This window comes from Xenopus laevis, chromosome 4L (assembly GCF_017654675.1).
Source record: "Xenopus laevis strain J_2021 chromosome 4L, Xenopus_laevis_v10.1, whole genome shotgun sequence".
NCBI lineage: Eukaryota > Metazoa > Chordata > Amphibia > Anura > Pipidae > Xenopus > Xenopus laevis.
This window is the reverse complement of record NC_054377.1, coordinates 8805870-8823785: the sequence shown is the minus strand read 5'-3', so window position 1 is coordinate 8823785 and position 17916 is coordinate 8805870. Positions and strand designations below refer to the sequence as shown.

Genomic DNA, 17916 nt, shown 5'->3' with positions numbered 1-17916 from the left:
GTTACAATATAACAGTACAGTGCTGGGAGTTACAGTATAACAGTACAGTGCTGGGAGTTACAGTATAACAGTACAGTGCTGGGAGTTACAGTATAACAGTACAGTGCTGGGAGTTACAGTATAACAGAACAGTGCTGGGAGTTACAGTATAAGAGGGCAGTGCTAGAGATCACAATGTAACTGTACAGTGCTGGGAGTTACAGTATAACAGTACAGTGCTCAAGGCTACAGTAAAACAGTACTGTGCTGGGAGTTACAATATAACAGTACAGTGCTGGGAGTTACAGTATAACAGTACAGTGCTGGGAGTTACAATATAACAGTGCAGTGCTGGGAGTTACAGTATAACAGTGCAGTGCTGGGAGTTACAGTATAACAGTACAGTGCTGGGAGTTACAGTATAACAGTACAGTGCTGGGAGTTACAGTATAATAGTACAGTGCTGGGAGTTACAGTATAACAGTACAGTGCTGGGAGTTACAGTATAACAGTACAGTGCTGGGAGTTACAGTATAACAGTACAGTGCTGGGAGTTACAGTATAACAGTACAGTGCTGGGAGTTACAGTATAATAGTACAGTGCTGGGAATTACAGTATAACAGTCCTTAGGAATCACAATTATGATGTCTTATTCCAATACTTGGTTCCTTTCTGTATAGATATATATTCAGTCTATGTATGATCTCAGTACTGGGGGCAGTTAGAGGCTCTCAGTTCTGGGCTTGGAGATCAGAAATAGGAGGTGCAGTGCTGGTGGGTCGGTACATGGTCACATCTTGCCTTTTGCTGTGCTGAGCATTTAGCCCTTTGTTTGGACTGAATGTTTGTTAGTGAATGTGTAACTAGCACTGACCCCACTTGTTGGATGGTTGGGGAGAGCAGCAAGGGGGAGGGTGGGAGAGGAGGGTCCGTGTGTCCCTGACTCAAGCCCAGACAGACATCTCTGGTCATTCCAGCTAAATCTGTGCATCTCACTGACTCCTGTCTCCTCACTATGCAGCGAAGAGCCCATCTAATATGGGGTCTCCTCCTGGTAGCCACCTTGTCTCTAGTCCAGTGTCACAATGGTAAGAAGGTTTGGGGGGATATTGCTTGAAATTACTGAGAAATCAGGTAACTGAGAATGAGGCAGCAGACAGGGGTTAAACCAAGGATGTCCAGTTTCCTTTCGACATGCTGGGAGTTGTAGTTCCTCGTCAGAACCGTATGGGGACTTATACCCCTAGCATTATGGGGGGTTGGGCCAATGGACTGGTTTCTAGGAGGGTCTACAAAATGTGGTATTCTGTTATTAATTCGTACAAATAGGGATATAAGGCTCTTTGTTTGGAATATCTGTGTGGTGGGATGTGAATGTATAGATAAAAGGGCTGTTGTCCTTATATGGTCTCTTCCAAGACTGAACAGTCCATGATATGAGCCCATAAGCTGATGGAAGACCAGTTTGAGGGCCAAATATAATTAAATTTAGGTTTGGGACCTGTTATCCAGAATGTTCAGGACTTGGGGCTTTCCGGATAATGGATCTTTCTGTAATTTGGACCGTCATACCAAAAGTCTACTAGAAAATCATGTAAACATTAAATAAATCCAATAGGCTGGTTCTGCTTCCGATAAGGATTAATTATATCTTAGTTGGGATCAAGTACAAGCTACTGTTTTATTATTATAGAGAAAAAGGAAATTGTTTTCAAAATTTTGGATAAAATGGAGTCCATGGGAGTCAGCATTTGGTTATGCGAAGCATTTTGGATAACAGCTTTCCGGATAATGGATACCATACCTGTATTGTTATACAAAGACACTTATAAAGCCCATGGGCAGACTGGGTTCCCTAATAATGTCCTTGGAGAGCTGTATTGAGCCCATTGGTCTCCAGTAGAACAGCCCTGTTCTAAGACAAAGACCTAAACTGAAATATAGACAACCTACAGGGACAACGTAGGAGATAGAGAAGGAATCCCTGGTAGTGTAGGAGGATGGAGGCCACAGACGAGGAAGAAAAAAATGTAGTTGAAGATAGTCCAATATGTAGTCCTTCTTCTGTTCAGCTTTTTGTGGGGTGTTGGGGGTGGGTCTCCTATTGGTGTGTGTGTTGCTGGAGTCCACAGCAAATGTTCTTCATTCCTGGATAAAATCGGGTTGAAGTTGAGTTTTTTTCTGGTCTTCCTCCCACAGATGAAAAACCTGGAAGATCCTGGTTCTTGATGACATTGGCCCTAGAGTGTTAGACTTTAGATTCCACTGGGGCATAGAATGATGGACCATACCATTTGTGATCCATTATGTCAATGATATATAGATAGGGAATGATTACAATACTAACAAAACCTGTATAATGTATACGTATTTAATTAATGGCGCTTAGTGATGTCACTGTCACATGGTCTGGAGACCTCTACTTCGGGCGCTCTGTTCCCCTATGTATCTGACTCGTTTTTTTAATTGTCCCGTTTTGTCCTGAATTCGTCTTTGTTCAAAACTGGCCAAACGGAGAGATAGTTGACCAATGTGATGGGTTCTCTCCAAATCCCTCTGCTGAGTACGTGAGAGGTCATAGGTCAACAGGAAGTGACTTGGGTCAACAGGAAATGACATGGGACAACAGGAAGTGACAAGGGTGAATCCAATCTCACGCTTCCTCTTTGAGGCCAAGCTCTCCAGATAACAGATCCCATACTATACTGCTTTTAAATTTCTCAAAGAAATGGCATAGTTCTTAATTATTCAGCGTCTTCACATTTATCTTATGGAGATCAAAGCAACTGTTATTTATTTCCCATGATCCTGTTTTGCAAATGCAAATTGGGAATTTCTTTCCTTGTTTCTTTGTGCAAAGATGAAAGTTCTTTGTTGAACTGATGTGTAGGAGGGTCGTTGAGGTGTTGGGCTCTTTTATTAAAATTTGAGGTGCCAGTTTATCCATCCTTTGAAAAAATTTTGATCAATAAAAACCACAACCTTGAATATTTTGAAATGTGAGTTTTACAAACAAGCTGGAAGATGCATTAAAATGCGCGAGCAACTGCAGGGCAGAGAACAGAGCAGAGTGAAGGAAGGGGCAGTTCATGCATTTTTCTTTTGAATGTGGGGTATATTGTACTTGTGTGGTTGAGAATCTCAATAGTATGTTTTGACATTTCTGTTAGTTTTCCTGAACAGCAAGGAGGCCATGACTGTACTGAAACGCTCCCGCAGAGCCAACAGTGGCTTTGAAGAATTTCGGCAGGGGAACTTTGAACGGGAATGCATTGAAGAGATCTGTAGCTACGAGGAGCTCCGAGAGATAAAAGAGTCTACAGTTGAAACGGTATTTGATGCTTTGGCTGACGACACTCCCCCGTGTTATTCCTACTGCTACTGTATCTCCTACCTGTACCCACCTGTGCTATCCCACTGTTACTATAGGCACCATCTCTCCCTACTATACCTGCTATCCCACAGTCACACTCCCTTCCCAGAGACTATTATCCACTGTTACTATAGGCACCATCTCTCCCTACTATACCTGCTATCCCACAGTCACACTCCCTTCCCAGAGACTATTATCCACTGTTACTATAGACACCATCTCTCCCTACTATACCTGCTATCCCACAGCCACACTCCCTTCCCAGAGACTATTATCCACTGTTACTATAGGCACCATCTCTCCCTACTATACCTGCTATCCCACAGTCACACTCCCTTCCCAGAGACTATTATCCCACTGTTACTATAGGCACCATCTCTCCCTACTATACCTGCTATCCCACAGTCACACTCCCTTCCCAGAGACTATTATCCACTGTTACTATAGGCACCATCTCTCCCTACTATACCTACTATCCCACAGTCACACTCCCTTCCCAGAGACTATTATCCACTGTTACTATAGGCACCATCTCTCCCTACTATACCTGCTATCCCACAGTCACCATCTCTCCCTACTATACCTGCTATTACTATAGGCACCATCTCTCCCTACTATACCTGCTATCCCACAGTCACCATCTCTCACTACTATACCTGCTATCCCACAGTCACACTCCCTTCCTAGAGACTATTATCCACTGTTACTATAGGCACCATCTCTCCCTACTATACCTGCTATCCCACAGTCACACTCCCTTCCCAGAGACTATTATCCACTGTTACTATAGGCACCATCTCTCACTACTATACCTGCTATCCCACAGTCACACTCCCTTCCCAGAGACTATTATCCACTGTTACTATAGGCACCATCTCTCCCTACTATACCTGCTATCCCACAGTCACACTCCCTTCCCAGAGACTATTATCCACTGTTACTATAGGCACCATCTCTCCCTACTATACCTGCTATCCCACAGTCACCATCTCTCCCTACTATACCTGCTATTACTATAGGCACCATCTCTCCCTACTATACCTGCTATCCCACAGTCACCATCTCTCACTACTATACCTGCTATCCCACAGTCACACTCCCTTCCTAGAGACTATTATCCACTGTTACTATAGACACCATCTCTCACTACTATACCTGCTATCCCACAGTCACACTCCCTTCCCAGAGACTATTATCCACTGTTACTATAGGCACCATCTCTCCCTACTATACCTGCTATCCCACAGTCACACTCCCTTCCCAGAGACTATTATCCACTGTTACTATAGGCACCATCTCTCCCTACTATACCTGCTATCCCACAGTCACACTCCCTTCCCAGAGACTATTATCCACTGTTACTATAGACACCATCTCTCCCTACTATACCTGCTATCCCACAGTCACACTCCCTTCCCAGAGACTATTATCCCACTGTTACTATAGGCACCATCTCTCCCTACTATACCTGCTATCCCACAGTCACACTCCCTTCCCAGAGACTATTATCCACTGTTACTATAGGCACTGCTACTATACAAGGTACAAAACTCTCAAACTTGTCTTTTGCTTCTCTATTCCACCTCCTATCTCTTCCCTTGCAACTATCAAATACAGTAACCTTCATGTCTCCCATTCTACGCTGTACACATTATATATGAATGTTGGTGGTGTTTACATGGATACATGTTGGTTGCTACTGATAAATCATTTCTACCTATTGCAGAATAGCTTTTGGACCAAATACAAAGGTGAGTTCATTTGAATCTTTTCCAATCTCCCTCTGTGTTGGTTTCCCGCTTCTGTTTGTTGATTTCCTCACAGTTCAGAGGTCAGTAGTAGGGAGGTGATAGCAATATACCAGAGCACAGGGGAATGCAGTAGAGGGACTGGCATTGTACATTACCACTTGTTCTCACAGTTGCCATGTGGTATAAGGTGTAGAATGCCAATGCCCTACTAATGATTTGTAGAAAAACAAAGTGAATACAAATCCTATAAATAAGATGTATTGTCCCTTTAAGCCTTAAAGAAATAAAATGTATTCATGAGTGTGGGATTTTTTTCCTATAATGAACTAAGCACTTTTGAAAATAAAAGTACTGGTATTGGACCTGTTATCCAGAATGCTCGGGACCTCGGGGTTTCCGGATAACGGATCTTCCTGTAATTTGGATCTTCAGACCTTAAATCTACTAGAAAACCATATAAACATTTAATAAACCCAATAGGCTGGTTTTGCCTCCAATAAGGATTAATTATATCTTAGTTGGGATCAAGTACAAATGTTTTAATACAACAGAGAAAAAGGAAATCATTTTTAAAAAATTTGGATTATTTGGATAATATACAGTCTATTGGAGACAGCCTTTCCATAATTCGGATGCTTTCTGGATAATGGGTTTCTGGATAACGGATCCTGTACAGGTATTTTGTTTTTTCCCCTTAGTTGTCACGTTGTGCTTCTTTTACAAATGCAGAAGGTTACAGGTGTAAAACTGCTAATATTATGAAAGCGGAAAGATGAACACATGTAAAGCAAAAAGCAGAAGAAGAAGAAGAGGACGCTGGGTAATTTTACATGAAGTTGTATGGGTGGGAATATTTCCCCTTGAAATAATTGTCATTCTTTAGTCTTGCAGGGGATGAGTCTTGGGTTTGGTTCCAGACAGGGCACTTTCTACATAGGGTTTGTATGTTATTCTCATGCTTGTAAGGGTTTCCTCTGGCACCCCCCGACCTAGCCAGTAATATACCAATTAAATGGGTCCAGTATTACAAATTTACTGGCGATGTACTGCCTGGACATTTGTAATCTCTTATTCAGACCCCTCTGTAACCCTGCTTACTCAGCAATTGTCTGCCATGGGCCACAACTCACCACTGTTATGTCATGGCTTTGTGTCGTTACATCACAGACCCCCCACCCCCGCTCCACTTAAAGGCTTGTTGCAGAGCTGTCAAACTGACAGTCACCTGATTTTGGGCCCCAAAGTCTCCCATCATCCTACCAGATTCTCCCAATGTTTTGTAGGTTCCCTTTAAATGCTGCAAATGCGCAGTAAGCATTTAGTGATGGCATACGAGCATGTGACATCATAGGAGCATGTGACATCACTTCTGGTTAAGGGGAAAAGTTCATGTAGAATAGAAATATGCTTCACTATTGTCTAATATACAGTATTTCTAGGAAATAGTATTCATGGAGCTGCCATGTCTGCAGATGCAAGCATTGTGGCAAAATATAAAGGCCATGCAACTTTCTGCATTTATTAATTGCATTGAACTCTCCCACAGATTGTGAACCAGAGAAGAAATCCAGAGATGCTCGGGAAGACTGCTTAAAAGGTATGTCGCACTTTGCCTTGTCTTTTATATATAGTGAATAAAGTACCCCCTATTGTTAAATATATAGTGAATAAAGTACCCCCTCTTGTAAAATATAAGGATATTATTAGTTACCAAGGAGTTTCATGACCATATAAAAGTACGAGGCCGAAGGCCGAGTGTTTTTATACAGGTCATGGAACTCCGAGGTAACTTCTAATATCCTCATATTTTACAACTGGGGGTACTTTATTTATTATAATACACACATTTTAGTGAGTCATGTGACAGAAATGACATCACTAGTCACCGTTTATAACTGATGACATCAGAACTCACCGTTTATAAGGATATAATTTACAGGATATTCATGGCTTTTGTGTTTTGTGTATTATAAGGATATTATAAGCCACAGAGGAGTTTCATGACCATATAAAAGCACGAGTCCTGTAGGTCATGGAACTCCGAGGTTACTTCTAATATCCTTATATTTTCCAACAAGGGGTACTTTATTTATTGTAATACACACGTTTTAGGAGTCACATGAAAAAAAATGACATCTCTACTTACCATTTATAACTGATGACATCACTAGTCACCGTTTATAAGGATATTATTTACAGGTTATTGTGTATTATATATATATATATTTACTTCTGTCTCTGTTCTTAGGCTCTCATTTCCACATGCTCCTTTTAAAGGGGTTGTTCACCTTTAAATTAACATTAGTATGATGTAGAGATATTCTGAGACAATTTGCAATTGGTTTTCATTTTTATTATTTGTGGTTTTTGAGTTATTTAGCTTTTTATTCAGCAGCTCTTCCGTTTGCAATATCAGCCATCTGGTTGCTAGGATCCAAATTACCCTAGCAACCATGCATTGATTTGAATAAGAGACTGGAATATGAATAGTAGAGGCCTGAATAGAAAGAGGAGTAATAAAAAGTAGCAATACATTTGTAGCCTTACACAGCAGTTTTTTTAGATGGGGTCAGCGACCCCCATTTGAAAGCTGGAAAGAGTTAGATGAAGAAGGGTGATAATTAAAAAAAAAACTGTAAAAAAATAACTAATGAAGATCAATTGAAAAGTTGCTTAGAACTGGCCATTCTATAACATACAGGCTTTGTTCTGACTGGGCTTTTAATTGATTACTAGGAACAAGTACATGTGCTGAAGGAACCGGAACCCATTATAGAGGGAATGTCAGTGTCACAAGGTCTGGCAAAGAATGTCAGTACTGGATAAGTAACTACCCACACAAGACCAAGTGAGTTTGTGACCTGCAGTGTCTGAACTACATTGTACAACCAACGTTTTATCTTTACTGATATATTTGGGTGTTACTGGCCAAGGTTCAGAGTATGTTCTGGTTGGGCATCAAAGTGTTGTCCCTACTGTTGTCATGGTGGTATCCTGTCATCCCCACTGTTACTATAGACAACATCTCTCCCTACTATACCTGCTATCCCACAGTCACACTCCCTTCCCAGAGACTATTATCCCACTGTTACTATAGACACCATCTCTCCCTACTATACCTGCTATCCCACAGTCACACTCCCTTCCCAGAGACTATTATCCACTGTTACTATAGACACCATCTCTCCCTACTATACCTGCTATCCCACAGCAACTCCCTTCCCAGAGACTATTATCCACTGTTACTATAGACAACATCTCTCCCTACTATACCTGCTATCCCACAGTCACACTCCCTTCCCAGAGACTATTATCCACTGTTACTATAGGCACCATCTCTCCCTACTATACCTGCTATCCCACAGTCACACTCCCTTCCCAGAGACTATTATCCACTGTTACTATAGACACCATCTCTCCCTACTATACCTGCTATCCCACAGTCACACTCCCTTCCCAGAGACTATTATCCCACTGTTACTATAGGCACCATCTCTCCCTACTATACCTGCTATCCCACAGTCACACTCCCTTCCCAGAGACTATTATCCACTGTTACTATAGGCACCATCTCTCCCTACTATACCTGCTATCCCACAGTCTCACTCCCTTCCCAGAGACTATTATCCACTGTTACTATAGGCACCATCTCTCCCTACTATACTTGCTATCCCACAGTCACACTCCCTTCCCAGAGACTATTATCCACTGTTACTATAGGCACCATCTCTCCCTACTATACTGCTATCCCACAGTCACACTCCCTTCCCAGAGACTATTATCCACTGTTACTATAGGCACCATCTCTCCCTACTATACCTGCTATCCCACAGTCACACTCCCTTTCCCAGAGTCTATTATCCACTGTTACTATAGACACATCTCTCCCTACTATACCTGCTATCCACAGTCACACTCCCTTCCCCAGAGACTATTATCCACTGTTACTATAGGCACCAATCTCTCCCTACTATACCTGCTATACCCACAGTCACACTCCCTTCCCAGAGACTATTATCCACTGTTACTATAGGCACCATCTCTCCCTACTATACCTGCTATCCCACAGTCACACTCCCTTCCCAGAGACTATTATCCACTGTTACTATAGGCACCATCTCTCCCCTACTATACTCTGCTATCCCACAGTCACACTCCTTCCCAGAGACTATTATCCACTGTTACTATAGGCACCATCTCTCCCTACTATACCTGCTAATCCCACAGTCACACTCCCTTCCCAGAGACTATTATCCACTGTTACTATAGGCACATCTCTCCCTACTATACCTGCTATCCCACAGTCACACTCCCTTCCCAGAGACTATTATCCACTGTTTACTATAGGCACCATCTCTCCCTTACTATACCTGCTATCCCCACAGTCACACTCCCTTCCCAGAGACTATTATCCACTGTTACTATAGACACCATCTCTCCTACTATACCTGCTATCCCACAGTCACACTCCTTCCCAGAGACTATTATCCACTGTACTATAGACACCATCTCCCCCTACTATACCTGCTATCCCACAGTCACACTCCCTTCCCAGAGACTATTATCCACTGTTACTATAGACACCATCTCTCCCTACTATACTGGCTATCCCACAGTCACACTCCCTTCCCAGAGGACTATTATCACTGTTACTATAAGACACCATCTCTCCCTACTATACTGTATCCACCAGTCACACTCCCTTCCCAGAGACTATTATCCACTGTACTATAGACACCATCTCCCCCTACTATACCTGCTATCCCACAGTCACACTCCCTTCCCAGAGACTATTATCCACTGTTACTATAGACACCATCTCTCCCTACTATACCTGCTATCCCACAGTCACACTCCCTTCCCAGAGACTATTATCCACTGTTACTATAGGCACCATCTCTCCCTACTATACCTGCTATCCCACAGCTGCAGTCCCTTCCCAAAGACATGTAAGCTTGAGTAGCTTGTTATTTGTGATGTTACAAATGCAGATTTGGGTTTGGGTAACAGGTCGTGTCCACCCATGAGAGCTATGCATATTAATATGCAGAGGAAATCTATTGGATCACTTTCTGCCTGTTTCATTTTTTAGGTTCAGCCCTGACATTAACCCAAGTTTGGCTAAAAACTATTGCCGCAATCCAAATAACAACCCGACAGGTCCATGGTGTTACACGACAGACCCTCAGAAGCAATGGGAGGAGTGTGTCATATCTGTGTGTGGTACGTTTGTCACTTTCCCAATTTCCCAAATACAGTAGCTTTTAGTCCTTTTTTATTTATTTTATCTGTTGGACTATACTGGTGGTTAAGATCAGGTAACATTTGGGCAAGGATTAAGTAGGTGTGCGTTGCCACCCATTTCCTGGGCTGTTCCTTGTGCCCTAATAATGATTCCTTTCCCTACAGGCACAAACAGAACCACAGTGGAACCTCTGCTCATTAAACAGGATCAGCCTGTGAAAATGGAACCGTGTGAGACAGATTTTGGATTAAATTATGAAGGGAAACTGGCAAAGACCATCTCCGGCCTTCCCTGTTTGCCCTGGGATTCCCCAAGTGTCCAGAAGTTCAGCCGCAAAGACTTTATGCCAGAAATCAAACTGCAGGAAAATTATTGCCGGAACCCGGACAATGACGGGGAGGGATTGTGGTGCTTTGTGTCCCACCCCAACATGACCTACGACTATTGCAACGTGAACTACTGCGGTAAGGCTTTGTAGACTGTCACAGGCTGAGTGTGTTTGGGCTGAAAAATTTCCTGTCCTGTGACAGAATTCTGCGCACCAGCCAAGTGCTATGTCAGCCATCTTGTTGAGTTTATTGGGTAATTTTGGCTCCGTGATATGACACTGGAATGAAACATTAAGAGGTTTGCAGGACCCTAAAACATGGAGCCAGACTAACACTGAGCAGCTGGGATGCTCATTGGAGAATCCCTTTGCATTTTAGTTGGGCTTCTGGTTCTGGAAATCTCATAAAAAATGGTTTTATTGTGCAATATTCTGTCATCAGTCATCAGTAGCCCATATGTTGGACTACCTTTTCTGAGAAAATGGAGACAATTCATGTTCCCCTTTTCCTACAATATCTGGCTTTAAATGACAAGGAACCCCTCATTGAATTGTTGCATCTTTTTGCACAAACTGGAAACACATTGTGTTCCTCCATGTTTTCTCCTAAAAACCTCTAGCCATTACCTATATTGTTTATTAGGGGTAATTTACTGAGGAGGGAGAGGGAAAGTGCAAAATACACGATCATTTTTACACTTTGACACCTCTGAACCTGTGTTGGATTGAACCAACATAACAGATGTAGACTTGGTTGGGAAGATTCTCATTGGAGCATTCTCTTTACTTAGGAGAGCAGTAGAACACTAAACACTATTCAAAACCTTTACATTCTCTTTAACCTATGATATAAATCTATCATTTGCCCCTCGTAGTCTTAGACTCCCAAGGGTCAAGAAGATTTTCCAATGAGGTTAATTTTGCTCCTCTCTCCTAATGAGGTTTGGGTTATGGATAATACACTGTATTGAAACATCAGAAGGTGGGAATAACTCTGTTTAGATGTTCTGAACTAGGAGAGATATGCATAAGGCCAACAACATTATTGTATGAAGAAAGAACAGAGATCTGAGTCAAGATTATCATTGGAGGACCCTTTTGAATTAGGTGCACCACTGAGCCAGAAGAACTCGAGAAACTACTTCCAAAATACTTTTACTCTTCAAATATGGTGGAGAATGTAACGAGTTGTATGTTATGATTGGAGCAATACTTCTATCAAAGGGTTATGTCCTTGTTGAGTTCAAGAAATACAAAAACTGCTCTATACTGATCTGTTGGGTAACTGGCCTTTCCTTCACTCTGGCAGACAGTCCCATAGATGAAGATATTCTAAACAATCCTGCTGGGCGCACGACTACTGAAGAGCACCAGACCTTCTTTGATGAGAAGACCTTTGGGTCCGGAGAGGCAGGTGAGGAAATCGGATTTTATGAACTGAAACTTGTGTTTTATGCAGAGGAATACCTATACGGGCGTTGATTTAGGATGTGTTTGAGCAAACAGGGTTTTCCCCTGCTAAATCTATATCTAGAAGACTCCATTATGATATATAAACATCTTTTCTTAGATCACGACATTATGTTGCTAGCCAAAGCTACATGATTGGATCCTGTAACCTTTTGTGTGTCGCACCAAGTATTAAAGGACCTTTTCTGTTTCCAGTTTGCGGCCTGAGGCCCCTCTTTGAGCAGAAGTCCGTGGAGGATAAAGGTGAAAAGGAGCTGATGGAGTCCTATATGCAGGGCCGGATCGTTAAGGGTGAAAACGCCGAGCCGGGCAGTGCACCATGGTAATGCCACCAGGAGTGGTGTTCTCTCTTTGCCACCGATATCTAAATATGTGTTTCAAAGTGGGGGGTATTCCAAGTAAATTGGGGATATGTCTAGGCTAGGGTTGCCATCTTTGGCTGGTGGAAGGTCTGGATGGTGGGATAGGTGATGTCAGGGTCAGAGAAGATGACAATGGTCTGGGATGATGTTTAGAGGTGCACATCAGGGGATGGCTCTATGACATAGAAGCCCATGTAAAAAGTGCAATGTCTGGTTCAGGTGGCAACCCTAGCCCGGGGGGTCACTGGACATGATGATTCCAGACTGTGGTCATGGCCTAAAACTTCCATATTCTTAATAGTGGCAGGTATACAGTGGTAGATTGTGGTTGTGGAAGGTTAAGGTGACCTAATGTGACTTACAATCATGATAAATGTCATCTTGTACATAGGCAGGTAATGCTGTTTAAGAAAAGCCCTCAAGAGCTGCTCTGTGGGGCCAGTTTGTTGAGTGATCGCTGGGTGCTGACTGCCGCCCACTGCATCTTCTATCCCCCCTGGGATAAGAATTACACCACTGATGACATCCTGGTGCGGATTGGTAAACACTACCGCACAAAGTAAGTACATCATTTATTGCTATATTAGCGAGCCTCTACCAGTGATCCCCAACCAGTAGCTCGTGAGTAACATGCTGCTCACCAACCCATTGCATGTTGCTCCCAGTGGCCTTAAAGCAGGTGCTTATTTTTAAATTCCAGGCTTTAAGGCAAGTTTTGGTTGTATAAAAACTAAGTTTACTGCCAACCGGGTTGCTTGTTTATATAGGGGCTACCAATAGCCAATCACAGCCCTTATTTGGCACCCCCAGGAACCGTTTGACACGCTTATATTGCTCTCCAACTTCTTTCACATTTGACTGTGGCTCATGGGTAAAAAAAAGGTTGGGGAACCTTGGTCTACACTAATGATGATTATAGCACTCAGTTGTAGAACCTGGTGTCCAGCAATGACTAAGAATAATTAACTGGTAACATTCCTTTTATTGTATATACTTACATATATCTCACATCCAGGTATGAGAGAGCAACAGAGAGGATAGCGCAGCTTGAACGCATCATTGTTCATCCCAAATACAACTGGAAGGAGAACCTTGACAGGGACATTGCTCTTATCCAACTCAAGCGACCGGTGGCCTTAAGCAACTATATCCACCCTGTGTGCCTACCCACCAAGGACGCTGTGGTCAAGTAAGGAATATGGTTAAATATTACTCAAAGGTTCCCCTCTAACAATAACTTGGAGTTATGGGTAGGTCTGGAAAACAAGGAGATGGATTGGAGATAATTCCCACTCAACATGGCTTGTTCCTCATATATGAATAAAGAGGGCTGGGAAGAAGATGACCAGGTCCTTTGGGAGATAAACCGTCTATGTCTACATACTATACCCAAATATCCCACCATATTTTTAGGGAAAATGCTCTGTAGTTCAGCTAAACTAAACTTTGTAGAGCACAACTTTTTCCCATCCCTCAAAAGCCAAAACAGGTAGGACGAAAGTCAATCAAAAAACTTACCTCCCCATTGTCCAAATTTAGACAAGAGCCTTGGTTTTGACATCCCAACTGTATCTTACCACCAAAGTGGGTTGTGACCTAAACACTTTGCAATTGGTCTTCTTCATGAGATGATCCCAGCTATGGCAGTTGACTTTTCATTCGCTTCTACTGCCATTGGGTGTGTTGTGTCTTGCACTGGTGTACATGTCCATGCCAGGCACTGAATTCATGTGACAATGTGGCTTTAGACTGTGAAACCAAGTGCATGAGATTTCAATATCTAAAATATGTACCTTCTGCAACTGTCTGTAGGCTCCTTGCAGCTGGGTACAAAGGCCGGGTTACAGGTTGGGGGAATCTCCAAGAGACCTGGAGTGCTGGGGCACAAAACCTTCCACAGGCCTTACAGCAGATAAACCTCCCCATTGTGGATCAGGAAACCTGCAAGTCCTCCACCAAGATCAAGATCACAGACAACATGTTCTGCGCAGGTGGGTGCAACGGGGTGGGCATACTTATTGTAGCAAGATACTCTAGGACCCTCAATAAAGAGCAGCTCACGAGGTGATATTGATGCATCTTCTTGGAAACTATTCCTTTTACAGGGTACAGTCCGGAGGACAGCAAGAGGGGAGATGCATGTGAAGGAGATAGCGGAGGTCCATTTGTCATGAAGGTAATGATATTAGAGATGACACAGGTCTCCCCCATATGTAATAAAAGGCATGAAGTTTGCCCAGGAGCAGTAACCCATAGCAACGAATAAGATGTTTGCATCTAAACAGATGACCAGTTAATGCTACCCGCTGGCCCAGTCAGTGGGATCTCTTGTTGACTGCTGGGTGAAAGTCTTCTCTTACTGGTCTAAAGAAAATACTTTCCAAGCTAGAAACTTATAGAGAGCATTCTGCTGCCCCAGGAGTGGTTGGTATGACATGGATCCAGCCAAGAATGGTCATAAATGCCCCTTACCACAGCAGGAACAACTGTACACTTCTATACAACTACTGTAGATATTTCCTTGTACTAAGCACAGTTCTGCAGGAACAGCCACCTAAGTTTGCTCATAGTCTGTACAGAGAGATCCCATAAAACTATGGCAGCATAGGTATTCCCTGTACTAAGCACAATTCAGCAGGAACAGTCCCCTAAGTTTGCTCATAGTCTGTACAGAGAGATCCCATAAAACTATGGCAGCATAGGTATTCCCTGTACTAAGCACAATTCAGCAGGAACAGTCCCTAAGTTTGCTCATAGTCTGTACAGAGAGATCCCATAAAACTATGGCAGCATAGGTATTCCCCTGTACTAAGCACAATTCAGCAGGAACAGTCCCCTAAGTTTGCTCATAGTCTGTACAGAGATCCCATAAAACTATGGCAGCATAGGTATTCCCTGTACTAAGCACAATTCAGCAGGAACAGTCCCCTAAGTTTGCTCATAGTCTGTACAGAGAGATCCCATAAAACTATAGCAGCATAGGTATTCCTCTGTACTAAGCACAATTCAGCAGGAACAGTCCCCTAAGTTTGCTCATAGTCTGTACAGAGAGATCCCATAAAACTATGGCAGCATAGGTATTCCCTGTACTAAGCACAATTCAGCAGGAACAGTCCCCTAAGTTTGCTCATAGTCTGTACAGAGAGATCCCATAAAACTATAGCAGCATAGGTATTCCTCTGTACTAAGCACAATTCAGCAGGAACAGTCCCCTAAGTTTGCTCATAGTCTGTACAGAGAGATCCCATAAAACTATGGCAGCATAGGTATTCCCCTGTACTAAACACAATTCAGCAGGAACAGTCCCTAAGTTTGCTCATAGTCTGTACAGAGAGATCCCATAAAACTATAGCAGCATAGGTATTCCCTGTACTAAGCACAATTCAGCAGAAATGGGCCTGTTAGAAATGATCTGGTTGCAGACAGAGCCCATTTGCTGGATAAAGCTGTTAGACAGGACTATGAGCAGACTGATTAGTGTTAAAGAATAGCAGCTACTGTCGAGTCCATTACACAGACCAAGGCAAAAGTCAGGGCAGGTGACACAAAGAGCCAGAGTCCAATAACAGGCCCGTTATCAAGGCGGGCAGCAAACAAAGACAAAGTCCAGTAAAACAGGCAGAGTTTAGACCCAGGGGATCTACAGAATAACTCAGGGACAAGATACACAGCAGCTCAGGAATCTGACCATACCTGAAGAATGTAGCAGAAATCGGCAAGCAAGGCATTGTGGGAAATGGAGTCTTGGTTGGAGGAGAGCTGGCTTCTGCTACATTATTTCAATAGTCAGAACAAGCAGTTCAGAGAATCACAAGTGTCAGACTCACAAGTGTCAGACAGGTGCCGCTTTCAATAGCAATTCCATTTACAAATGTAAAATGTGCTATGAATGTACCGTATTGGGACGTCGCTTAGAATGAGTTTTTCTTTCAATACAGAAGATTCAGAGATGCAGAGTTAACCTGTTTATTACACCTGATGTTCTCTTTCCACAGGATCCAGACACAGGCCGTTGGGTCCAACTGGGAATTGTATCATGGGGGGAAGGTTGCGACCGCGACGGCAAATACGGCTTTTATGTCCACGTGCATCGTCTGAGGAAGTGGCTTATGAAGACTATAGAGAAGTTTGGAAGCTCGTGACCTGGGAAAAGCCAGTAAGGAATCCCTCGTTCCCCAAAATCCAATCGCCCATTCCATCTGGTTCCTCATACATCCATCTCTAGACACCATACATATACAACTATCTATTATTTGGTAATATGGCATTTCAATAAAGGTTTAATATAGATGTTTGTGTTCAATTTGTGATTGAGAGGGCCAGCACCCAGCTGCAAATTACATTCAGCTTAAAGCGATACTGTCATGGGAAAAAATGGTTTTACATCAGTTAATAGTGCTGCTCCAGCAGAATTCTGCACTGAAATCCATTTCTCAAAAGAGCAAACGGTTTTTGTTATATTTCATTTTGAAATCTGATATGTTGCTAGACATATTGTCAGTTTCCCAGGTGCCCTCAGTAATGTGACTTGTGCTCTGATAAACTTCAGTCACTCTTTACTGCTGTACAGCAAGTTGGGGTGATAACACCCCCTCCCTTCCCCCCAGCAGAACAATGGAATGGTAACCAGATAACAGCTCCCTGGTAGATCTAAGAACAGCACTCAATAGTAAAGTCCAGGTCCCACTGAGACACATTCAGTTACATTGAGTAGGAGAAACAACAGCCTACCAGAAAGCAGTTCCATCCTAAAGTGTTGGCTCTTTCTGAAAGCACATGACAGAATCCCTTTAAGCTCAGTGGCCAGTACAAATAATTGTATGTTGGGAAACGAGCCAACCGATATTATCAGAAGACTCGTCGATTGGGCTGGCCAGAAAACTTTGATCTCGAGCCTTTGAAGGCACTAAAACAGTGATTCCAAACCAGTAGCTCGTGAGTAACATGTTGCTCTCCAACCCCTTGGATGTTGCCCCCAGTGGCCTCAAAGCAGCTTTTTTTTTGGAATTCCGGGCTTGAAGACAAGTTTTGATTGTATAAAAACCAGGTGTTCTGCGAAACAGAGACTCTATTCAGTAGCGTCACTTGAGGGGGCAGGCCCTGGTGCATGGCGCGCAGCCGGACCCTGCCCCCGCCGTTCGGCCGCATTTGTCAGTGGAGTGTGAGCTGCCAGGGGGACCTGAGGGGGTGCGGGCCCTGGCCCGCTCGCACCCCCTGCAGTTCCGCCACGGCTTCAATGTAGGTTGACAATCCACATAGGAGCTACCAAATGGCCAATCACAGCACTTTGACACCCAAGAAAATGTTTCATGCTAGTGTTGCTCCCCAACTCCTTTTACTTCCAAATGTTGCTCATGGCTTTAAAAGGTTGGGGATCCCTGCTCTAGAACATCGGCCATTGTTTGTT

General features: G+C 43.2%; 1 protein-coding gene across 1 annotated transcript; it reads left to right on the top strand.

The window, feature by feature from the left end:
- The first annotated feature begins 973 nt into the window (after nt 1-973).
- On the top strand, nt 974-16799 carry f2.L (coagulation factor II, thrombin L homeolog). The gene is given in 14 exon segments (NM_001091823.1): nt 974-1068; nt 3151-3311; nt 5080-5104; nt 6651-6701; nt 7841-7952; nt 10197-10327; nt 10514-10813; nt 11987-12091; nt 12343-12469; nt 12901-13068; nt 13525-13698; nt 14322-14500; nt 14615-14685; nt 16505-16799. Coding segments are annotated over 14 exon segments (1824 nt in total). The 5' UTR covers nt 974-995; the 3' UTR covers nt 16652-16799.
- Nucleotides 16800-17916: the final 1117 nt, after the last annotated feature.